The 25,500-nt window shown below is 34.4% G+C and overlaps 1 protein-coding gene and 1 pseudogene across 1 annotated transcript; both read left to right on the top strand.

Annotated features, from left to right (window-relative positions):
* On the top strand, positions 1–24,152 carry FAM133B (family with sequence similarity 133 member B). The gene is made up of 11 exons (XM_036230344.1): positions 1–134; positions 6,337–6,434; positions 8,230–8,308; positions 8,953–9,027; positions 9,159–9,191; positions 9,637–9,699; positions 10,139–10,231; positions 14,003–14,053; positions 18,767–18,859; positions 20,688–20,735; positions 22,501–24,152. The coding sequence occupies exons 1-11, from the start codon at positions 111–113 to the stop codon at positions 22,585–22,587; spliced, it is 744 nt and encodes a 247-aa protein (XP_036086237.1). The 5' UTR covers positions 1–110; the 3' UTR covers positions 22,588–24,152.
* On the top strand, positions 15,725–15,843 carry LOC118610971 (annotated as a pseudogene).
* Positions 24,153–25,500: the final 1,348 nt, after the last annotated feature.

The following is a 25,500-nucleotide window of genomic DNA, read 5'->3' as shown; positions in this document are numbered from 1 at the left end:
GCTCTTTGGGAGGAGTGGGGGAGTCGGCAGAAGGACCTGAGCGGGCCTGCTTCGGCCGCTCTCCTGGCCTGGTCTCCTCCGGTGTCTGACTGTGCGTTCAGTCCAGCACCATGGGGAAGCGGGACAATCGGGTGGTGAGTACCCTACGGAGAAAACAATGGGGCGATGCAGGGCCGGGCGGCAGGAGAATGGGACCCCTAGCTCTTTCAGGACGGGCCTGAGGGTCAGCGGCGGCGCTGGGACCTCGAACGCGGAGACTCTGGTCTCCCCCACCTCCGCCCTCTCCCCAACGCCGGCTCCTGGCGCGCGTGCGCCGCGCACGCTGTTGGCGCCTTCGGGGGCGCCCCCCACTCTCTCATGATGTCCTCTTTCCTCTCTCACCCCAACCCCGCCGCCTCTTTTGGCAGTGCTCCCTGGTTCCCTTCCCCTCCTTCCCTCCGGCCAGCAATGCCCTTTTTCTAGAGCAGCAAGTGCTCAGGGAGACCCGTCCCCTCTAGCATACTAGCCCAAAGTCTGAGGCTGGTGGAGGCGCCGGGGTTCGCTTCCTCCTTGGGGCCTCGCACCCTCTCGTGCTCTCCCACGTGGGATGGAAGCCCGGAGTCGTTGGACGTGGTCCCTGAGCCCGGGGGCCTGCAGCGTACCCCGTTCTAGCGCAGGCGTGTTCACGTTTGAGAACCGGGGTGGAGGCATCTGGTGGTACGCCCTGTGAAGAATTGAATGGTGTGGAAATAGTTGACTTGGAGTTAGGAGCATACTGGAATGTTAGTTTTGGTCCCTTGGAAGTTGGTTGACCTAGGACAAGTTGCTTTTCTTTAGCCTCAGTTTCTCCATCTGTGATCAATTTAGTACATTAGTACATTCGGAGATCAGTGTTATCAACCTAGTTAAGACCACAAAAGGCACGATGGCCAGGCCAGTGCTTGGCATGAAAGTTATTCTAGTAAATGAGGTATAAGCAATATATAAATAAACGGTAGAGTAAGAAATGATATCTGATAAAGATCTGAGGTTCTGAGGGCATTCAAAAGAGAAAGTTCTTTTTACTGGTGGAGATGGAAGGAAGGCATTCTACATGGCTCCTAGGTTGGTTTGGAAAACCCAGGTTATGCATCAAATTGGATAGGTGGTAAACAAGGGATTAGCAATAAACTTGGGCAGCCTTACAGTTCCTGGGCTTATCTATGACTTAAATTTAACCCCTGCGCAGCAAAATGGAAACAGACAAACAAACAAAACCATCTAACGCTAATGTACTAAATTGAATGAACTAGCATTTTCAGCGATTATTTTCTTTGTGGGTTTTTGGGAGAGTGGGGTGGAGAGTGCTATATGAGCTTTACTTGTACGAAATGATTACATTTCCCATCTTCAAAATTTTTTTTTTTAATTTAATTTTATGTAGTTTTCACAAATCAAAGATGTCTAGGAATCACACTAGTGAACCTTGACTACAAAACTGAGGCATGTTCTTTTCTGTTGTTTTCCTGGGTGTAGGTCAGAGCTCGATGTGGTAGCCTGATTCTCATAGAGTTTGAAATCTTCTGCTGGAGCGTCCTTAGGCTTGAAGTGTTAAGTGTTTTGGCTCCTTAATGTGCTTGGGCCTTGAATGTTTAGAAATCACCAGACCTCCCGTGCAGTTTCATCAGAGGCCCAAGATGTTTTGTTGGGGGGGGGGGGGAGGGGCGCAGGGAGAGTACTTGTTTATACATCCCTTTAAAGCATTTGAAAAATTTTTCAAATGAGCTTCATTTACTCCAGAGAGTCTTGATAATAACTGGGCTCTGCTTATTCCTTGGTATGCTGTCTTGGCACAGTGTTCTGGTGACATTTTGTTTACACTTCAAAGGTTATGGGAATGAAAACATGAAATTAAGATGTAGAAAACACAAATTGTCAAATTCAGTCTCCTTGCATGGAGGAGGAGATGGAACTATTTAAAGTGGAACCAAAATTTGGGTCATCTGATACTTAGCTCAGTACATTGTAACTCTTGATTTTAGATTACAAAGTGAATGTTTGCTCTGAAAATATTGGCTTTTTTCCTCCTTACACTGATGATTAAATTACAGTTTTAAAGATAATAGTTGCTTTTTAAATATTCCTTAAATTTAAGTTTGGAAGGTTTTTTTTAAATCAACTTTATATTTTCGAGCAGTTTTAGGTTCACAGCAAAATTGAGGAGAAAGCAGAGTTCCCATAATATTCCTTACTACCACATGTATATAGCCTCTGCCACTATGAACATAATTCACCAGAGTGTTACATTTGTCACAGTTGATGAATTGACATTGACATACCCTTTTCACCCAAAGTTGATAGTTTATATTATGGTTCACGTTGATATTGTGCATTCTTAAAGAGGTTTTTGGTTTTTTGTTTTGTTTTGTTTTGTTTTTTTTAATTAAACGTTTTCATTCTAAATATTTGTAAAGGGCCATTAAATTCATATAGTCATTCTTAGTGCCCATTGTTTTCCAAAACTTTCTTGCATGTTTTCTGATATTTGTGCCCTCTAGGCAGATGTATCCTTTAGATGAAAATAGGTTATCAAAGTAACAAATGAGTTCTTCACACTGTCCTTAACAGTTTTACTGCATTGCTCTTTTCAAGTTGCCCACTTGCATATTTCTTTGAGCCCAATTTACCAACCTTAGTTTCAAAAACATTGTTTTCTATCACCTAAACTCAAGCAGCACTTTGGAGCCACAGACAATTCTAGCTATATATGAATCTGAGCATTTGATTTGAGGGCACGGGATTTAAAGCAATTAAATGACAGCATGATGTTTCAAGAAATTTCACCATTTCTTCATTTTAACTGATGCCTAACCACCCACCACTTAGTGTTAGGAGCATTAATTTTCACACTGAAACATAATAAGTGAAAAAGTTTTACCTTTATAAAAGTTATCTTTGTTTGTTTGTTTTAAAAACCTTTCTTTTGTATGTAGAAAAAGCATCGTTGCTTAATGATTATGAGCACGAACTATCAAGTGTTTTGCAAGGAGCCTAGTACATAAGATGCACTTAATAAATATTGCTGTTATAACTGAAATAAATAATGGTGATATTTGGAGTTTACTTCAGCAGACTGAGTGAGGGTAGTGTTTATGGTCAGAAGCTTGAAAATTAAACCTTACTACATACTCAATGATAGCCCATATACTTGTACCATAAATTGGTTATAAGTACTATTCCTTGCATGTGAATATACTACTTTATTTTCATTTTCCTCTGAAAAGTCAACAGTAAGATAGCTTGGTATGTACTTTGGGAAACCAGCTTCACAGTAGACATTAAGGCAAAAATGTTAATGTACTTTTTAACATAAATGCTAAAAAAAATTGAAGACTGTGAAACATAGTAAATGTTATGTTATGGTTTTTTAAAATTAGAATGAAAAATTACCATTGCTCTGTTCGTGAATTTTTACTTGAAGACAGTTCAGCTCTCTGAATTGGAGTTGGCAGTTGTGATTGAGTTTCTCTAATTTTGTTTACCATTAATTTTATGATAAGGTCTGTAGTTTGTTTTGTTTTTATCTTTCTTTTATAAAGTTAATCAATTACTTAAAAGTTTTTTCCTCCAGTGTATGAAATGATGAAAATGGACATCTCCTTTTACAGTTTGGTACACATGCATCTAGGTTTTAAAATTTTTTTTATAGCTATTTATTAATATGGTGTCTTATTTTTTGGCAACCTGCTTTTGCTTTTCACTCAAGAAGTCTTGGATATCTTTCCATATCAGTAATTATAGATATCATTCTTTTTAACGGCTACTTAGGATTTTATTTGTGAGGTACACTTTAATACACTTAATCTCATTTTGATGGAGATTTGGGTATTTTCATTTTTCCTTATTTTAATAATTTAGTTTTGAATATCCTTGTATAGATCTGCATTCTTCAGGAATAAGCAGTGTTTACAATTTTAAACTTTAAAATATTTTACCATTTGGTACTGCAAAAATTGTGACATACCAAAGAAATGAGAAGGTGATGGGTATTATGCTCCTGTTTTAAAAATGACAAACTTAGCTTACACATTGTACTTGCTTTTAGTTAGGATTGTCAGTGTCATTAGCTACGCCACCAACTCCTCTTTTGTGGCCTCCATTAGTTGTCATATTTCCATACAAACTGATTGAAATTCTCAACAAAGGCCATTGAATGAAATATTTGAGGGCATAACAGTTGGTATCAAAAATGTTATATGCCCTGCCTTTAACTTTGCATTTCATATCCACATCAGCCCTTATTCTGTAACTTATCTGACATTAGAAACTCTAGCATTTATTCCTGCCTATAAGAAAATTATGTTAAAGGTTAAACTTTTTCATACAAAGTAATTAGGCAGTGTCCAGTTGAATGGAAATAGTTATCAGTGTATTGTTTGTAATGGTTTTATATTGTTTACTCTGCCAGAAAAACCTGGAAATATATAACTAGTATTTGTTATGGAGGTGGAGAATGTTAGTTATTTTTACAGATTTTGTTACATAAAATGCAACAAATACATTGTGTCCTTTCACTTCCTTTGGAATGTTAAATATTAGGTTTAAGGCCTTAAAATCAACCTTGAAAACAGTCATTTTCAACCAAAATTCTTTTCATTTAAAAATAGAAATTATAAATGTTTATTGACTTGAATTAAAATTGAAAAATAGTAAAGATCAAGAGGTTGAGACTGAACTAAAGACATTTTATATCTGTAGCAAACTAAATTTTAATAAAACATCTTTACTAAACACTGTAATTAACAAACCTGCTTTATTATGTCTCAGTGTTTTTGAAAAATGTGTTTAAAAATGTGTCCTGCAGTAGTAACTTAATTTAGTAATTTAGTTTTTTTTAGATTTTTTTTTTATTGAGCAAAATATACATAACATGAAATTCATTGTTCAGTTCATTCATTAAGTACATCACAGTGTTGTGCAACTATTACCACTACCCATTTCCAGAACTTTTGCCATCCCAAACAAGAGGCTCCATACCCATTAAACAGTAACTCTCAACCTCCTCTCCCTACCCTTTACTTTACTCCAGCCCCTAGTGACCTCCATTTACTTCTGTCTGTGAATTTGTTTGTTCTAGCTAACTCATGTAAGTGAAATCATATGATATTTCTCCTTTTGTGTCTGGCTTATTTCACTTAGTATGTTTCCAAGGTTTATTCATGTTATAACATGTACCGGTTTCATTTTTTCTAATATTTCATTGTATGTATATACCACATGTATTTATCCATCCTTCTTGGATGGACTTTTGGATTGTTTCTACCTTTTGGATACTGTGAATAATGCTTCAGTGAACATGGTATCTATTCAAGTCCCTGCTTTCAATTCTTTTTCAGTTCCATTTAGAGATAGAATTGCTGGGTCAAATGGTAATTCTATATTTAACTTTCTGAGGAACCACCAAACTTTTCCACAACAGTGGCACCATTTTATATTCCCACCACCAATTTGTAACGGTTCCATTTTCTCTGCATCTTAGACAACACTTGTTACTTTCTGTGTTTTTGATAATAGCCATCCTAATGGGTGTGAGGTGGCATCTCAGTGTTTTGATTTGCATATTCCTAGTTACTAGTGATGTTGAATATCTTTCATATGCTTATTAGACGTTTGTATATCTTTCGTGGAGAAATCTGTTCGAGTCCTTTGTGCATTTTTGAATTGAGTTGTTTGGGGTTTTATTGAATTGTAAGATTTCTTTATGCATTCTGAATATTAATCCCTTAGATATATGATTTGCAAATATTTCATCCCATTCTGTGGCTATGTTTTCATTCTTTTGACAGTGCCCATTGATGCACAAACATTTTTAATTTTGATGAAGTCCTGGTTATATATTTTTTCTGTGCATAATTTAATTTTTGATGTCCACAATTTATGAATAAAATTGCCATCAGTATGGCATAATATTTCCTGAGATAGAAGACGGAGTAGAATAAGCAGTGAATTTAGAGTTGTATCTTTACCTTTTTGGAACTGAGTTTCATTTGCTGGTGAGCAGTGTTATCATCCTTACAGGGTTATTGGGCGTTAGGAGATAGCATTATAAAGCCATTTTATAGTGAGAGGTATTTTTTTTTTTCATCAAATCTCTGGTAAAAACACATTTTCTATGAAATAATGATATCACTCATCTTCCAAACTTGAGAGGCTTAATAGAGCACTAAATTTGTTTTTGTTAATGAAAAATTAGTCAGATTGTTCCTGGTTGGTTAGACATGCATTTATTTAAAAAAAAAAAAAATTGCTTTATGAGTAAGTGAGCTTTTGCATTTTTAATGGTTATTTTAATGGAATAAATTTTATTCTTTCCTCGAGGCCTACATGAACCCAATAGCAATGGCCAGATCAAGAGGTCCAATCCAGTCTTCAGGGCCAACCATCCAAGACTATCTGAATCGACCAAGGCCTACCTGGTATTTGTAAAATAATTTATTTAAAAAATTTTCATAAACTTTTTAAAGGTTACTGTTATATCTTCTATTGATTGCCAAGCAATTGCCAGATATGTAATTTTTGAAGTAACATTTGATATGTGCTTTCTTTTGAGTGTATGAAACACATGCATGAGTATAAAGCAAACATTCAAGAACCCAGTACTCGGAATAGCTAAAGCACTACCGGATAACCTTTTCACATTAATCTCTTCTGTATCCCCTAAAAAAGACCTTAAGCTTGCAGTATCCTAGCCTATTTAAAATGGTAAGTTTGAGTAATCCCATCCTTCATTGAGGTGTAACTAGGTGTTATGAAGGATAATTTTAGGCCTTGGTTCTAGTTTTATTTGCTGGCTTTTCAATGAGAATTTCCCATTGTAAAAATTTTACTTTAAATCATTGGGTTTTGCCCTCAAAGAGAAGCTCTGACCTTCTGTAAATAAAGCTCATAGCCTTACTTTTAAGAATGTCTTCCTATTAAATATCATATTCCTGAGGTAACATGACAAGCTTCAGAGTTGCTAGCTCGAGAATCCTTCTAAATGCCTCTGAAAGCTGGGCAACTATAATCCAAAGTTGTCCTTGCATGTAACTGGTAATCCTTCCTTTGAGTTAAATAAGAAGTAAGCCTTGTCAACCTCTTACAGTGTTCATGAGTGCTTTCGACTGTTGCAGCATATCAGAAAATAAATTATCCTCAAAGTATATTTTGTCTTTAAAATTGGGGAGAAGGAATGAACTTTAAAGGGGATGTGTGCAAGCAAGTATATTACATGTATATCAGAGGTCCCCAAGACAACTCTCAGGTTGAGTAATTCGCTAGAAGGACTCAGTTGCATTCGTGGGTAAGAATTATTACAGTGAAAGATACCAGCCACAGTCAGCAGAGGGAAAATGCGCATGGCATGAAGTCCAAGGGAGACTGGGTATAGGCTTCCAAGGCTTCCTCTCCTGTGCAGTCACACAGGACAAGTTTCATTCTGTTAGTACAAGTTGTGATACCACACGTGAGATGTTGCCAACTGGGGGAGTTCGTAGGGAGTCTGCGTGCCCAGAGTTTTTACTGGGGACTGATCAGCCTGTGCCTGTTAGGTACCCAAATTGTAGACTTCCAGAAGGAGTGTAGGTGTTCAGCCCCAACTATAGAGTTTGTTTATACAACCACTTAGGTAGGCACAGTGAGTACCTCTCAACGGGGAATGGTAAGGGTAAGGGCCTGCCTAAAATCCAAGTTCCCAGACGCCAACCAGGGCCCTTCCACAAATAATCAGTCAAGTGTGCTATGTTAACCCTTTTCTGCACAACGTGTGTGAAATACATCATAAGATGGGTGATTTAGTAACAGAATATAGTTCAGACAAATAGACTTTACCTCACCCTAACACTGAAACTACTAAAGTTTTATAACTTTAGGCAGATTTCTTTTCCCCAAACTTCAGCTTTTGTCTGTAGAAGAATACTACCTTTTCTTACAGGATTGTTGTGAGGATTGAAGGATTTAAGTGCCTGTATTATGTAAATGTTCAAATGTTTTGTGTGTTAGCTTTTATAGCCCATGTTTAAGAAAGGCGTGATTGATGTTATTTGATAGGCTTTATTGTGATAATTGATTTACAAGGATGTGAACACAAATTTGAAATGTGTCAACACTGGAATGGAGGCTTACTAGGGGATTAAGAAAAATGTGTTTATGAGATTTTGTTGTATTATTTGTAAGCATTCATCTCTAATTTGAATTGGTTGAAAATGTATTTTTACATTTTATTTTTTTAAGGGAAGAAGTGAAAGAACAACTAGAAAAGAAAAAGAAAGGCTCCAAAGCATTGGCTGAATTTGAAGAAAAAATGAATGAGGTTTGCAAATAGTACCTCTTTAAAAAAAATAGACCAATCTTTTTTGTTATAATAAAAGAATGAAATAATTTTTTAATAAACCAAAGGTTTAGTCATAGCTCTGTAGGTTAAGGGGTTCTGTATTTTTTAGGTGTTCTTGTTTTATTGAATACAGATTTATTTGTAAATATATGATTTTAAAAATAGAGAAAACCATCTTACAGTAATTTAAATCATCTTAAAGTTTTCTAAATGATAGGTTTTCTTCCCTTCTCTCCCCTATCCCCATGGCCCCGTCTTACCCTGGGATTTCCATGGTGATACTTGCATGTTTCAATTTTCAAAAATGTATGTAGTATTTCAGATTAATTCAACTTCTGTTTGTAAAACTGTCTTTGTTAGAAAGAAAAAAGTCCTCAGCTTCAGTAATGATACCTTCTCTCAGTATACAGTGGAGAACTCCCACCCCTTAATATTCTCTTCGAAAAGCACTCATGCAGGCTCCTTTGGTGACAGGGTAGAAAATTCTAGCACTTGGGGTATCTTTTTAATTAGAGGGTGGTAGCCAAGAGCTAATAGAGGATGGAGGATAGGAAACAGTGGTTGTCTTAGATGTATTAGAAGGGGCTAGATAGCCTGTGATGGTCTTTATAACTTTATTGCAGAACTGGAAGAAAGAACTAGAAAAACATAGGGAGAAATTACTAAGTGGAAGTGAGAGCTCATCCAAGAAAAGACAGGTAATACCATTTTTACTTTATTGCTACCCTTGTTAGGTTTTCATAATAATACTCTGTACTGCTAGTAATAGATACATTTGAAAACTCACATCAACTTATTTGGATTTGTACTTTTATTTGTTTGCTTTTAGAGAAAGAAAAAAGAAAAGAAGAAATCTGGTAGGGTGAGCAAAAGTTTTCCATTTTTCCAAATGTTACAATTAAGAACCTACAAAATAAGTAAGAATAATTTATACAACCTGTGTGCTAACCCTAGGTGAGTCAAAGAGTCTGTAGGTTCTATGGTAGTTATAGGTGGTTTTGTTCTATTTTTGATATGAAAGACAAGTACCAGCCTCATTATAACCTAGTAACGCTTCTCTTGCTTTTAAAGAAGGAAAACTGATGACCATGACCATGGCTACATCTATCACTTTTTTGTTGAACCTTTTTTTTTTTTTTTTTTTTTTTTTTGGTGAGGAAATGCAATATTTGACATATTAGTATTTAAGTTATTAATATGGCATCTGTTCTCAGATATTAGATTGATTTCATTAAGTATTTGAGAGACTTGCTAAAAGAAAAAATTCCTGCATCTCACAAGCTTTAATTGTTTTGTGCTTGGTCAAGTATTCATCTTCTTCTTCATCAAGCTCTGATTCTTCCAGCAGTTCTTCAGATTCTGAAGATGAGGTAAGTTTTGCCCATAATGATTCATGAAATATCTGTAATTTCTTTAATGATAAAGGAAACACATTATGAAATACCAGTTAAAGATGTTTACTCCAGATTTTGATTACTTATCCATAACTGAGAGCACTGACATAAATAATTAAATATTTAAATATTGGGGGGGGGTGTATTGGATTTCGGATTTGTCTTGTTCATTTAAAAATATCAGTAAAAGAAATGGATTTGAAAATCAAAAATGCTCTTTGGGTGCTAGAGATGTGTGACTTAAATCACTTGACTTTTACTAAAACAGGAAAGTGATATGTTACATTTTAAATATTAAGTAAAACATTTACAAGCTGGTCCTTTCAGTAACTTTATTGATAAATGTTTGATTTTAATAAAATGCATCAGTTATACTTTAAAAACAAGCAAATGTTTCCAAAAATGTTTTATATAGGATAAAAAACAAGGAAAAAGGAAAAAGAAAAAGAAGAACCGTTCACATAAATCTTCTGAAAGCTCCATGTCAGAAACTGAATCAGACAGTAAGGTAAAATTATTTAAATTAGCAACATTTTGGATAGTGAAGACATGTAACCAAGTTTTTCTTGTAGGTCTTCCTATCTTAAATTGCTCTCATTTTAGAAATGAGATATGGCATTTTTTTCCATGTGTGGGAAGATTTTTTTCCCCCAGCTTTACTAAAGTATAATAGACATTTAGTTGCTCATACTTACATTGTATAACTCAGTGATTTTTTTTTTTTCCATTTTTGGTTGGCATACAATAATATATTAGTTTAAATTGTACAACATAGTGATTAGAGATCTATATAACTCACTAAGTGGTCACCCACTAAATCAAGTAGTCCTCTTTCTCATTATTTTCTACAACATTGTTGACTGTTTTCTTTATGCCATATTGTATATCTCCATGACTGTTTTGTATTTGTACTTTTTAATCCCTTTGCCCTTTTTCACCATCCCCCCAAACTTCCCTCCTGTCTAGTAGCCTTCAGAATATTCTTCGTAGTTATGAGTTTGTTTCCATTTTTGTTGTTGTTGATTTTGTTCTGTAGATTCCACATATAAGTGAAATCATGTGATATTTGTCTTTCTCTATTTGACTTACTTCCTTCAGCACAATACTCTATAGGTCCACCAAGGCAATATCTTTTTCCCTCCCCCTTCCTTTTAGTCTCTGCGCGTCTTTTAATCTGAAGTGAGTCTCTTGTAAACAGCGTTTGTGGAGGCTTTGTTTTCTTACCCATTCAACTTCCCTATCTTTTGTTTGGAGCACTTAATTGTTTTCCATTTGAGGTAGTCATTGATAGATAGGTAGTTATTACCATTCTTTATTCATCTTTTTGATACATTTTATTTCTTCTTAAAGAAGTCCCTCTAAAAATTCTTGTAATACTGGCTTGGTGTTGATGAATTCTTATAGCTTATTTTTGTCTGGAAAGATCTTTATATGTCCTTGGACTCTAAATGATAGCTTTGCTGGATAAATCAAGCTTGGTTGTAGATCCTGGGTTTTCAACATGGAATATTTTGTGCCAAGCCCTTCTGTCCTGGTAAGTTTCTTTTGAGAAATCTGCTGCCAGTGTTACGGGAGCTCTCTTATAGATAACTAACCACTTTTCTCTTGCTCTTTTAAGATTAACTCTTTGTATTTAACCTATGATGTTTCTTGGTGTGAGCCTTCTTGGGTTCATTTTTTTGGGGGACTCTCGGAGCTTCCTGGGGTTGTTGTCTATTTCCTTCACCAGATTAGAGACGTTTTCCATCTTTATTTCTTCAAATATATATTCAGCTTCTTGTTCTCCCTCTTCAGGTTACCCCTGTGAACAGATGTTGTTACCTTTAATTGTGTCCCTTTGGCCCCTTAAAGTATTATTATATTCTTGGTTACTTTTTTTTTTTTTTCCCCATTCTGACTGGATGTCCTTGGCTTCCCCATCCTCTATATCGGTGTTTCGATCCTTTTCTTCCTCCACTCTGTTGATTCCCTCTATCATACTCTTCATCTCAGATAATGTGTTCTTCATTTCTAACTGGTTCCCTTCTATAATTTCCATTTCCATTTTTATGTTTTTTATCTCTGTTAAAGTTCTCACCAAGTTCATCTAAACTCCTCTTAATTTCCTTGAGCATCTTTATAACCAGTGTTTTGAACTCTGCATCTGTTAGACTGACTCCTTTTTTCCTGTATCTGCTCTGTTCTTTCATATGGTTTCTACTTCTTTGTCTTCCCATTTTGGCTGCCTTTCTGTGTCTGTTTCTATGTGCTAAGCAAAGCTCCTAAGTCTCCTGGTCTTATTAGTGTGGATTTGTGAAGTAGGTATCCAGTGGCACAGTCCTGAGAGGGGTTCAGCTATAGGCCAAGTTTAGACCCAGCCTGTGCACTTTCAGGGCCACCTGTTAAGATTCAGCAGGCAATCCACAGATGTTGTGTTTATAGTTGTCTTAAGAAGCCACACCAGAAACCAACAGCCTCCAGTGTGAGTCTTGGTACTGATCAACAGGTGGCATAGGGCTCACCAAGGTCACAGGTGGATGTGGCTTGGGTAGGACTGCGGGTTGGAGGAGGCAGAGTTACAGGGAATCCTCTAGGCAGAGCGACCTCTGTTATTCCAACTATGGCGGCACTGAGTCCGCACACTGGGAGGGAGGGAGGAGGGCTCAACAGAAGAACAGTGTATATCACCAGCACTTCTACCTGGGAGAAAGCCCTCCCTCCAACTCTCATTCCAACAACTCTCATTCCCCCTATAAGTCTCTGGTGTCCCCTGAGCAGCTGACCTGGCACTCGTGCTTCAGAGTGAGCAAGTCTGTTACTGCGAAAGTCCACTCCAGGACACGGCCCCTTTAAGAGGCATCTGCCACTGCCCATTGCAGCTTCCTATAGCCTCTGTCCTACTAAGTCACTCCATTGGGGTTGACTCACATCTTCACCCCCTCCTACCTCCATCTGTTGCAGGGTGATTTTTTATTTTTCTTGCTAGTTGTAGGGTTTCTGTTCCTCTAGACCCTCAGGCTGCTTTGCTTGCTGTTTGTGTTTCCTTCTCGACTTCTATGTGGTTGCAAGAGGAGATGAGCAGTTTCTATCATCTATACCATTTTGTCTCGAAATATAGTAGTTCTGGGCCATTTAATATCTTACCTGTGGCATTCAATTGTTCTCTAAATACTTTCACATATATGTCTCCATGTCTCAACATTTCTGTGACAGCTTTATGATAAGGAATGGCAGGCATTATTTTCCTCATTTTCATGAAGTCATAGTTCAGAGAAAACACATCTCATTTAAATTCATACAGCCAGTATTAGAATCGGAAGTTGAATCTTTATCTTCTACTGTCTGATCCAGTGTCCTTTCTGCTGTATAATCTGTTCTGTACTATCCGGAATTGTCAGACACAATTTGCTCTCAAACAAGAGTGGTCATAAGGAATACATGCAGGTTGCAATAAAAATGTAGGTTCCTGGACCTCATTTTCAGAGTCTGACTTTGTAAATCTGATTAGGCTCAAAAGTCTACATTTTTAACAGATGTCCTCTGTAATTCTGTTATAGGGATGTCCATAGATCACAGTAAACATTGTCCTAGGGTCCCAGGAGAAGAAAGCAGCTATCTGGTTTTATGGCAGATATCTATTCCCCTAGTGAGATTTTTTCTGACAAAAGTATCTAGGACGTATTCAGTAAATGTTGAGGGGTTTTTTGTCTTTTAAAACAGAAGAGCCAGTCTAATGATAGCTAACATTTATTGAATGCTACCACATGTTATGCCCAGTTCTAAACACTTGATGTGTTAACTCAGTTCTCTCAACAACCCTGTGAAGTAATTTGTTACGTGATCCTACCTTATGCATAAGAAAGGCTCAATGAAGTTAATTGCTGGAACTGAGATATTCAAAAGAAGAATTTCTTGTATCCTCCTTATAAGGAGACCAGGGAAATCAGATTGGTAAATGTCAGAGCACAGTGTGAATTAGAACTCCAGTGGATATGACCACCACAGGCAAAATAGGCAGTAGCATAAAGTCTTACTTTAAAATAGGCCATGTTATTACAGACAATATCAGTCATTTTAGGTTTACATAGATTTGATATACAGAAGATAAATGAAGAAGTCTTGTTTCTTTACAACCACATATATACACAACATATTTTTCCTACATTTAAAAAAAAAAATTTGGTATCGAAGTAAATTTCTCAGTCATAGAGCAATCACCCTTTTGGTATTTTTGTCTTTATATTATAATGCTGTATCTTTTACATGTAAAATTGATATGTGTATGTATATATTTGTTTAGGATAGTTTAAAAAGGAAAAAGAAGTCAAAGGATGCATCTGAGAAAGAGAAGGTAATTATAATTTTACGTTGCCTTAAGATAGTCTGTCATACAATACTTCAGTTACTTCAAGAAATTTCAAGAAATTAACAATAATGTGTTCTCCTTTTTAACATGAGACTTATTTCTTTTGCTTTTATGATGTTTCATGTTGATTTAAGAAAGTTATTTATTGGATTCATTATTAAAGGTAAAAGATCAAAAGTATTCCTGCAGAGTTTGAATTTGTGTATCAAATTCAAATTAAAAATTAAAAATGGATTCTATCAAATTCAAAATAATGGAGATTACACATTTCCTTTGTTTTCTCAAGTTATTTTAAAGGAGGCCCATTGAATTAAGGAACATGGACTTCTGTTTCAAATTGAGTGCCATAGATAAGTTTTGAAAAAAAATTTTACTATAAGTAGATGTTTTATCTTCACTTGGGACTTAACTATATAATTAATGTTAAGTTAACCCCTACTCATGTTTCTGATTTATGCGTTGAAATCTTATTCCGATTATTAAAAATAAAAGCCAAAAGGAAGCAATTACTAGTGAAAGAAAACCTACAGACCAGTGTCACTATATTTTACTTGGTCTTTCTATATCATTTTTAAAATTCATATAAGAGGCTTTTATTAAACATCTTAATATTAGAATTTGGTAGTATTTAGTATATGTATTATGTTGTACAAAGACCACTTCACTCTAGTTCTAACACTTTTTTATCACCTTAAAAACAACTTATACACATTAGGTAATCAGTTCCCATTCTCCCTTCTTCCCATCCCCAGGTAACCTCTAAACTTTCTATCTCTGGATTTGCATATTCTGGATATATCATATACAAGCAATCATACAATATGTCACCTTTCGTACCTGGCTTCTTTTCACATAGTGTAACATTTCGAGATTCATCCAATTTGTAGCACGTATGTCAGTACTTCATTCTTTTTTATAGATAAGTAACATTCCGTTATATCTACATACCACAGTTTGTTCATACATTGATGGATGTTGGTTGTTTCTACCTTTTGGCTAAAATGAATAATGCTGCTGTAAGCAAGTTTCTGTGTGGACATATGTTCTCATTTCTCTTGAGTATATACCTAGATGTGATTTTCATATCAATTTTAAAATAAAAGGCCACTAAGTCACTAAAAAGAGAAACCATCATTACCAAGTTGGGTTAATTCCAAGAATTCAAAGATAAGAAGTTTAGTAATATAATATTTGTCATGTAAACTGGCCAAATGAAATTATGATTATTTTAATAGTTGCCAAAAGGATGTGCTGTAAGTCAACATTAATTCCTCATTTTTGAAACCATTATAGAATAAATGGTTACTTTCATATCTTTTAAAAATATATGTGTGTCATATGGGATATAAAACAAAAAGCAACAAATAACAGAGTGAAGGTTACCAGAGGAGAGGGGAAGGATGAAGTGATCAGAGGAGGTCAAATACGATGATGGAAGGAGACTAGACTCTGATGAGCACACAATGAAGTATATAATAAACACTCATATATGTATCAGCTAGAATTAACAGATGATTTACATTTTGTCACACTTGCTTCAGATCTTATTCTATTTAAAAAAAAAAAAAGTACCAGATACTTTCTCCTTCCTTAGATGCTGCTGTTTCTGAAATTAATATTCATCTTTTTATGCACGTTTAAACACTGTGGTTACAAATCTTTGGCCATGCCACCCTGAACACGCCCAATCCCATCTGATCTTGGAAGCTAAGCATTGTCAGGCCTGGTTAGTACTTGGATGGGAGACCACCTAGGAAGACCAGGTGCTGTTAGTGTAAAAACCAAAATAAACGCTATGGTTACATATGTTCATAAATAACATATTTCGTATTTTCAAAATGGTATGTTTCCTTTTGAAAATTTTTTTTCACTCATTGCTTGTTGACATTTATCTTTGTTGATACTCTCAAGTTTGTTTCATTCATTTATAGTATTCCATTATATTAACTTGCCACAATTTATTTCTTTATTCTTTTATTTGTGGACATCTAGATTGTTTTTAGTTTTTAGTAATGCACACAGTGCTGCAGTGGCTATTTCTTTCTCCCCTCCTTCCCCCACAAGTTACTGCTAATTTTCTGAGATATACCTGGGACTATAATTTCTGGGTCCTAGGATGTACATAAATTTAACTTACCTGCATTTTGCTTAACAAAGTGCTTGTTATTAATTCTCATTCCTTCTAGTGACAATACCATGTTTCACATACATACTTGTCAACACTTGGAGGCTTCCTTTTTGCCAATGTGTATACATGGTTGAGCTTCTTCATTTGCTTATTAGCCATTCAGATTTCATTTTCTGTGAATTACTTGGTCATAGTGTTTGCCCATTCTTCTGTTGGATTGTTTTTGATCATTCTGTTTTCATTAAAAAATACATTTTGGGTACTGCTATTTTGTATACAGGAGTAGCATCTTTTGCTCTGTGGCTTCTCTTAATCTTGTTTAGGTCATAACTATATAAGGGAGAAGTTGTAACTTTCAGTCAGATACATCATTGTTTTTAGCCCCATTTTTATTTTAAATTGTTATGAAAGTACAGTGCAGTACCCAATTAGAAAATATAATGAAAGAAAATAACCCATTTATAATAGTAACAAAGAATATATAGGAAAATTTCAAAGACGTGAGGAGGACTTATTTGAAAAAAACTATAAATCTATTCAGAGATGCATATGAAGATTTAATAAATATTCCTGGGTATGACTTGCTTTACTAGAAGTTAAAACATCATTTTAAATCTTTCATTAAAACAATGTGGTATAGTACAGGAATAGGAAAACAAAACAAAACAAAACAAAACAATGAAACAGTGAAGAGTCCAGGTAAAAGCTTTTAAATATTTGTGGAATTTAATATATGATAAAGGTGGCTTTTCTTGGGACAAAATGACTAGTCATTTGGAAAATATGGATATTAAGGCCAGATAAATTCCAGATAAGTCAGAATTTTAAACATATGAAAATATATCTAGAAAAAGACAAGGGGAAATATAATATTGGGGTGGGGAAGGACTGTGCCTTAAAACTCAGAAATTTGTGACCTCATAATTCTAATTCTGAGTGACAAAAGAGATCACAAAAAATCATGAACAAAGTTTAGTTATACTGATGAACAAACTAAGAAAAACTAGGAATACATAATTCAAAAACAATGATCTTCAAATTAAAAAAGAATACCACTCATACACACAAAAATTGGTAAAATATATGTTTGGTAATTCTAAAAGAAAATACCACTGTATTCCAGTAATCTGAGATTGATATGATTAATAAAAGAGCCTGATTAAGAAACTTTTTGTGAAGTGTGATTCATAAAAGAGTGAAATAAACAGATGTGGGGTGGCAGGAGAGTGAGAAAATCATTTGGGTGAAGGCCACTTCTGTCCTTGACTTATTATTATTAGATAAGGATTTTGTACTCACATACCCTTCACTGTGTTTCAACTTTGCTTTTAATAACAAAGAATCTGTATGCCTGCCCTCCAGAAGGAGATGGGTTAAGTAAATATTGGAATATACTTTGAACGAATGTCAAAGGCAGCCATAAACAACAATGTAGTTGGCATGGAAAGATACTATAGGGTGAGAAGAGCTGGTTCCAAATAGCACGTATTTATGTAAAATTGTAAGTATACACATAGACAGTTATTTCCAAAAATCTCAATGCTGTTTAATCCCTTGCAGTGGGATTTGCGTGAATATTTTTACAATGAGCATTTATTGTCTGTGCCAAAATAGTAAAGCTTTTAGCAGAAACAAAATTAAATCACCAATAATTGGACACATAGGTAATCACTCTTAGTTTATTTTCCACATGATTTTTTTGGTTTATATCTTCAAAATTGGATTCATACTGTACAAAATTTTACATCATTTTTTCTTTGTAAGGTTAAGTGGTGAGCATTTTTCACTGTGTAGTTTCATTGTTAGGAACTACTTTAGACAGATAGAAAAAGTATGTGAAAAATAATGAAATGACACCCAGCACATCCACCATGAAGCTTTAATGAATTCTAACATTTTTTCCATAGTTGGTTTCAAATGTTTTTGAAATTTTTTTTTCTTATAATATATATTTAAGTCCCTAAGTACTCCTCCAGTCTTACTTAGAGTTATGCATTTTGTCAACATTAAAAATATTAGAGATGAAGATAATTTTTGTTTACTTTAACACTTAATCAACTAGAGGAATTACTACATAGAGATCCTTTTAGATCATTGCAAATTATTGCCTGTTGATTTTTTTCTCTACAGCACTAGGCCTGTCTGATCAAACGTTGGGTAGAAACAAAAGAATTAAAATACAGAGGACCCAAATCTTAGACCATTGGTATTGTTCCTTATGACTCTTTAAAATCCTGTCATCAGACAGCAAAGTTGGAAACCACATGATATCACTTATGTGTGGGCTATAAACCTAAAAGAAAGAAAATTCTATCATATATAGTTAAAGAAGAGGAGGATATTACATCTATACTGATGTGTGGTTATTTTCAGGTTATTTAATGAAAGCATTACTTTTTTGGAATTAAAGACTGAATCCTGATAAATGTCACCAATTTTAGACATTTTTAAATAAAAATGGGTAATTTTTATGATAATTGAAAGAATTGTTAATAGAACTTAGAAACAAAATTTGCATGGCATAGTAATATAACTTTTCAAGTTAAGATACATATATTTATTTTTCATAGGACATTAAAGGAGTCAGCAAAAAGAGGAAGATGTATCCTGAAGATAAACCTTTATCATCTGAGTCCTTATCAGAAACCGATTATATTGAGGAGGTTAAGTATATAATTAAATCCATTTTTTCACTTTAAAAATGTTTGGTTATTTGATTTAATAAATATGAATTAGTAAAAAGAAATACTTCAAAAGTATTTGATTTTTGTTATGATATATTATTTAAAATAAAAAGTTCCATTTTAGAAAAAAATTTATATTTTTCATGAAGGTAATTATATTGCTGTTTTGATAACCATATTTTCACATACTTCCAGTCTGAGATATATTTACTCTTATATTTTCTTTTTATTATACTACTATTTGGTTACATGAAAGATACTGTATAATGTATAGGCTATTGAAATTCAGCATTCCCTTGTTTTTGTTTGGAACTAATACTATTTAGGGAGTAGATGGGTGATGAGGTGAAGCAGAAATTTGGGCATGGTATCAATTTTTCTGTCTATAAAAGGAGGGAGTAGAATTAGGTAATCTAGACAGTCCTTTTCAGCTCTGATAGCTCTGTCTTAGATTTTGTACTCTTAGAGTTAGAGTCTATTTTTAGTTACTTGTAGGTCTATAAGTTATCTTTATTTCTCTCTTTGACTTGGCGTCCTTGTTTATAAAGTAGGGCCGATTGCCCTCATTTTGGAGCCATACTTTAGAATGCTCCCTGAAATGAAATTTGTAACTAATACCACATATATAAAACCTATACATCTTCGTATTAATAACCCCTAACAGAAATAGAATACAAGAAAATGTCTAATTTTGTTAAATTATATTTCAGTATATAAATGCTTGAGTGTAGTACCTCCAAAAGACACAAAATTCTTAAGACTTAAAACTCATGCTGTAGCAGGAGCATTGTATACATGCCCTTCAAAAACTGTACAATAGCATTATCACTGACATTTTCTAGAATGGTGGAAAATTCCCAGTAAAGCTCTCAATGAAACAATAGTCTTTCCTCCTTGTGATATTTGCACTTTTGGGACATTCATTGCATCTTGAAATCCTATACAGAATACTTTGTGTATTTAGCTTCTGTATCATAACATGAATGTCTTAACAGGCTATTCAAAAGTCATGTCCTAGACATTGCATGACAGCATCCTTTGTCTTGGCCTCGTTAAATGTGGATGGAACACAGCTACTACTACCACTTCAGTCATTGTTATGACAACAGTAACAAACAGTAATTTCCTAAGTGTTCTTTAGAGCACTTGCCTCAATATAAAATGTTATTTTTAGACTTAACATTAAATACACGTGAGGTTTAGTAACTTTCAATTTAATCCACACTTTAAAAGATTGAAATAAAATATTAATGGGGTGATAATTCTTTCTTTAAAGGATTTTAATCAGTGGTTTATACTAAATACAGTATACATATAACTATTATTTATTGGACACCAGAGTTAGGGAAATACCTACTTTATTCTGAGTACTTCCCCTTGAGGGTGGATATTATTTCCATTTTACAGATGATGAAACTAAGAGAAATATATAGCAGAGGTAGGAATCAGAGCTTGGTATGTTTTATTTCAGAGCTCATGTGTTTTATCCAGTGTACTTTACTGTTGTTTTTTTGTTTGTTTTGTTTTTTTTTTTTTTTTAAGACAGTGAAAGAAAATATAGCAAAAGCCCTCTAGAGATTTAAAACTTTAATTTCTTCCCCTTTAAATATTTTTCATTGAATTGAATTCTCATTGTGATGTAATGGATTTGAGGTAAAACAGTATGTAAGAAGTCATTTGGTTGTCAAAATGTTTTTTACATACAAATTTTGGAAAAGCAATATATATATTAGGGAGTGAAAAGGAAATGCCTTGAATACAAATGACATATTTGTCTTCTGTTCTCCACAAAAATTAAACTTTTTAGGTACGAGCAAAAAAGAAGAAAAGCAGTGAAGAACGAGAAAAAGCAACAGCAAGTATCACTTATATTTTTACATGACAACAGTATAGCTGTTTTTATTTAATGTAAAACGAGTCATGAGTAAAGCATGATTCTGTTCACTGGGACCAAATGAATATTTACTGGGAAAAGTGTGCTGCTGTTCAGCAGCTTCACCTAATGGGTTGAAGAAAGTTAAGCTGGCTTAGGAAATATGAATACCCTGGTAGCAAACATGTTTCCATTCTAGTATTTTAGTGTTAAGATATATAAACTTAAACTTTCATTTGTCTTTCTTAAGCTATACTATGAAATACAGTGTTAAAAGTATGGTGATTCCCTCTATCTTCGATAGTGGTTACTTCCAGATCAACCAGAACTGGTCATAACAGAAAAAGCCTTTCTGAGCATAAACTGCAATGAATAATAAGCCGGAATGTGACAACATAAAGGATATTCACTAATAAAGATGATTCTTCTGATTTCTAAAGCCAGCTCTGCTATTATGCAGATTGAGAAGTAGGAAAGGTAGAAAGAAGAGGAGAATAAAGAAAATGGCAGTGGTATCCAAACAAGAAGCAGACCAACCTAGAGAAAGTGAATAACAAATTATCCAAGAGTAATGTGGACCATATCAGCAAAGTAACTTAAGAGCACTCAGTATCTCTGGGCTATAGCCTTTGGAGGCATTTTCTTATGGAAAGGTAAAATAAAAATGAGAACAGCATCATTTATAGATTTGAAGAGGTCTTTGTGATAGAAGAGAAACAGCTTGGTGTGAGGTAACATGGAAACCAAGAAGAAAAGTATTTCAAGAAGAGAGTGTTCCAACTGTCCTTTTATGAAAAAGTAATGTATATCCAAATCCTATTTTTAAAAGCCCAAATATAAGATTTTGGACTCTGTCCCTGTGTATGTGGGCTTGTAATGAAAAGCACGATAAAAGTTAGCGTAGAGCCACAAAGTGATAGAAGCTTTGAGAGAGAAGGGGGGGATTGTAGAAAGCTCTAATAGATGAGGAAATGGATATGAAGCTTTGCTTTTACTAAGCGTATATGTCTCCTCTTTTAATTTTCTTCTGAATATCAACAGCTAGTCTATCATTTGATACCACCTATCTAAGTATCTGTTTCTGAAAGTTCTGCCTTCTCTACCTCTGAAACAGTCGTGACGGTCAGGGTTCAGCAGAATTCCGGCTCCCTTTATCAGTGACAATTTGACAGCTTTTACTAGGTTTCAGCGGTATTTTCCTCTGAAAGTCAAGCATCTGGTTTACTAAGCTAAATAAGACTTTTCAACTATTCATCAATGTTTTGTACCAGTTGTTAATTTAATAAAATTGTGCTCCCATCCTAAGCAGTACATAGTGTCTGTGTTCCTATTTACTTAAATGTAACAGATTTAATATATCTGTTCTCTGGAAAACTGTCATTTTGCAAAAACAGTTATTTTTGTTGTGGTATGAGGGTTTCTTCTTAGTAACTACAATTTCTTTACCTTAAGAAATTAAATGTAATATAGCAATTGATACCATGATTCAGTTGAATTTCTTTTCTATAGGAAATTTTGTTAAAAGCTATATTAATGTGTTAATGACTTGAGTTTTTCCTTATCTTTTTGAAAATCGATAAGTGTTCTGTTAGTCCTCATGATATTGCTTCTTGAGACTTCTCAAGAAATGTTTTAAGTAGCTTATTTGGTTATGTGGATTGTTTGAAATAACTATGCATAGTAAAGTTGTTGTTTTTAATTTGCATGTTTTCATATAGAAATGTCTAACATGGAACTGTCTTTACAGGAAAAAACAAAAAAGAAAAAGAAGCATAAGAAACACAGTAAGAAAAAGAAAAAGAAGGCTGCTAGTACAAGTCCTGACTCACCATAACATTAAGAAAAATCAGGATTCCCTTAAAAGAAAGTGCAATGTCTGAGGAAATTTCAACTGTGAAAATTATGATATATTTACTAAAATGCATGAATTTTATTGTTTTTAGAATTATTCCTGGACTATTCAGTAGCCACTCAGATGTCACTGTGTGAAAGGGCCGTAATAGTTGCCTGCTGCCTGAACATCTTTTTCTCTTCCATTGCTTAATAACTCTGGGAGATAATACACAGCAATTATACTAGTGGTCGACATTTGGGAATAAAGTTAATATTTTTGACTAGAAATATCTAATGATAAGTCATCAGAAACTCAGTCTGGATACATCATTAAGATGGAATCAGAAATGACCAGGTGATTCTAGTTAACATTTTTGAAGTAGGGATTACATTGCTATTTCAAAATCCGTACTCTGTAGATAAGTGTATTTTAATTTTTTCCCCTTGTATACTTTTATTTACCTGGAGAAGGAGCTTTTAGGGTTGGGGGTGGTTTGCTATTTCTTTAGCTAGCAGAATAGCGTGCCTTTTATCCTCACACATCCTATTTGTGCAGACACTATAGCCATGCTTTATGGAGAGGTCAGAGCTGGGTTTGACAGTCTTGCCCTTTACTGAGCTTAGTGACATCCTTGGACTCTGTCATATGCTGCTTCGAATGAACCAGAAAAACCAGCCATTTTGCAGCATGAGAAAGCCCCAGAAGCTCTGGGATTTACCTCCACTTCAATAATACTGAATGATTCTTAGCATTAGAATGTGTTATAACATTTGAATTAATTTTGACCTCACTTTGGCTTTGGAGAGGAGTCATTTCAAATAGACACTGGTACTTTTTGAACTTGATAGCTAAAGATTCTAAAATGCATGTTTTATACTACTAAGTTTTAACCAGTTAGGAAAATTTATGTAACCAGTGATAGTTACTTTATTTTTTGTATGAATTTTGTTTAGACTGTAATGTTTAGCTTTTATTAACTTTTTATTCTGCTATCTTAAATTCCTTACTGCATTTAATGGCATTCTTGCCAAGATACTTAGCATGCGAAAAGCAGGTTGTTTATTTTATTTTATAATTTTTTTTTTTTTTTTTGTAACAGCTTCATATTGAAGCTGCAACTTAACCATAAAGAAGTTGAATGGTGGGCCTGGTATGCTATGTCTTGTTACATAAAACTCTTGCCAGAGTCTTAGTAAATATAACATTTTAAAAGTTTGTCTTTGTATATTCACAACAAATTATGACAAGTTAAAGTTAAGTGAGAATTACATTAATTGCTCTTTCTGTGTCATTTTACTAAGATTTTGTGCCTCGTATCTCCTTTTGAGTTATTTACAAGTAATGTTATAAGGAATTGATAAATCATTTTCACTTTACATTTTTATATAATCAGGTAACATGAAATATAATTTGATGTACAATTTTGCCTGTTACAGAGAGTATGCTAATTATAGTGGTATATGCACAAAACATTTTGGCATGACAAGAGGCTGAATAAATAGTTATTTTACTTAAAAATGCTCCCTTTGAGTCACAAATAAAGTTATAAAGATTAAGAAACATGACTAGGTGTTAAGTGGTAGGTGGATAAGACATGTCCCCAAGTTTTTAGCTGTAAAAATAACACATTTCTTGGTACGCTTCCTTGAATTTTATCCTTAAGGCTTCATATTCTTTCCTAATAAAGATAGCAAAACTTTCTGTCTTGACTACACATAAAAGTTTGAGGGACATTTTGTATCCCAAAAGAAGTTTCTCAGAATTGTTCATGAAAATGCTAAAGGTAAGTTTATCAAGTTATTTGTTGATCAGCTTTGCCAAGAACATGAAGTGCACCTTCACAGATTGGGCCAGTACATGATTATATCCCACTAGCAGCAACTAATTGTTCATTTTAGTAGACTAGGGGAGGAAGTGATTTGGCAAAAAATTGTATTTTTACCAGACTGTATTGACTGTCTGGGAGACACTTTTTCATTGTTCGTCTGGCAGTTTTCTAATGAAGTATGGGGAAGGAAATTTGGGCGATGTTATATACGAGTTAACATCTTTCCTCCCTCCGCCAAACCACTCATTTTCTTGAATAATTTTGCATCAATTTTAAAAACACAAAGCACATTGCTTGGATAATTATGGTATGGTAACTGCAACAAAAATGATGAGTGTCAGGATAAGAAAATTGAATTTATACCAGTGACTACCTTTTTCTGATTGTTCTGGATTCATTTGGTTGCCCTTATTATATTTAGATGTTTTAAATGCCATAAGAGTGTCCTGAGTTTATTTTATACTAAGTATGGATTTATATTCCTTCAGTCAAGATGTGCTAAAAGCCTATTGCCCAGTTTTCTTTCATAGAGAATAATAAACCAAACCTCACCGAAACAGAACAGTTATTCTTCAGACTTAAGTGATAGGTTTCACACTTCAAAAAATCACCAGTTTTCAACTTAACATCTGAACACTCATCTGGTATTTAAGAAAAGTTTTGGGAAAGTTTTTTGTTTCTGGTTGTATTTACCTTATTTTAAAATCTATTTTTATATTTTATTAAAAATTTAGTAAGATTATAGTGTCCTAAATTCTCAAATTCATTTTAGTACTTTTTTTCTTTTTTTTCTTTTTCTTTTTTTTTTTTGCCTTACCACAGTGAGGACCAGCAGACTGACACCAGAAAATGTGTGTTCTCTGTACTCGGATTTGACAATAGGCAAGAGTTAGAACAGTTGTTTCTTGGCCGGTTTTGGCATTGGTTACATCATGTCTTCCTACCAGTTAGTAAGATATAAGTCAGAGGGGTAAAAGTGGGGTTTAACATTCTCTAGAAGCTCCCAGGTTAAAACCTCTGTTTTAGTATCATGAGAAGGTGCTTAGTTAAAGTTCCTAAAGAGGTTATAACCTATAAAGGGGCTA

Source organism: Rousettus aegyptiacus, unplaced genomic scaffold (genome assembly GCF_014176215.1).
Source record: "Rousettus aegyptiacus isolate mRouAeg1 unplaced genomic scaffold, mRouAeg1.p scaffold_m13_p_13, whole genome shotgun sequence".
In the NCBI taxonomy this organism is placed as follows: Eukaryota; Metazoa; Chordata; class Mammalia; order Chiroptera; family Pteropodidae; genus Rousettus; species Rousettus aegyptiacus.
Note: the sequence above shows the minus strand (reverse complement) of the source record. Positions and strands in the feature narration are given on the sequence as shown.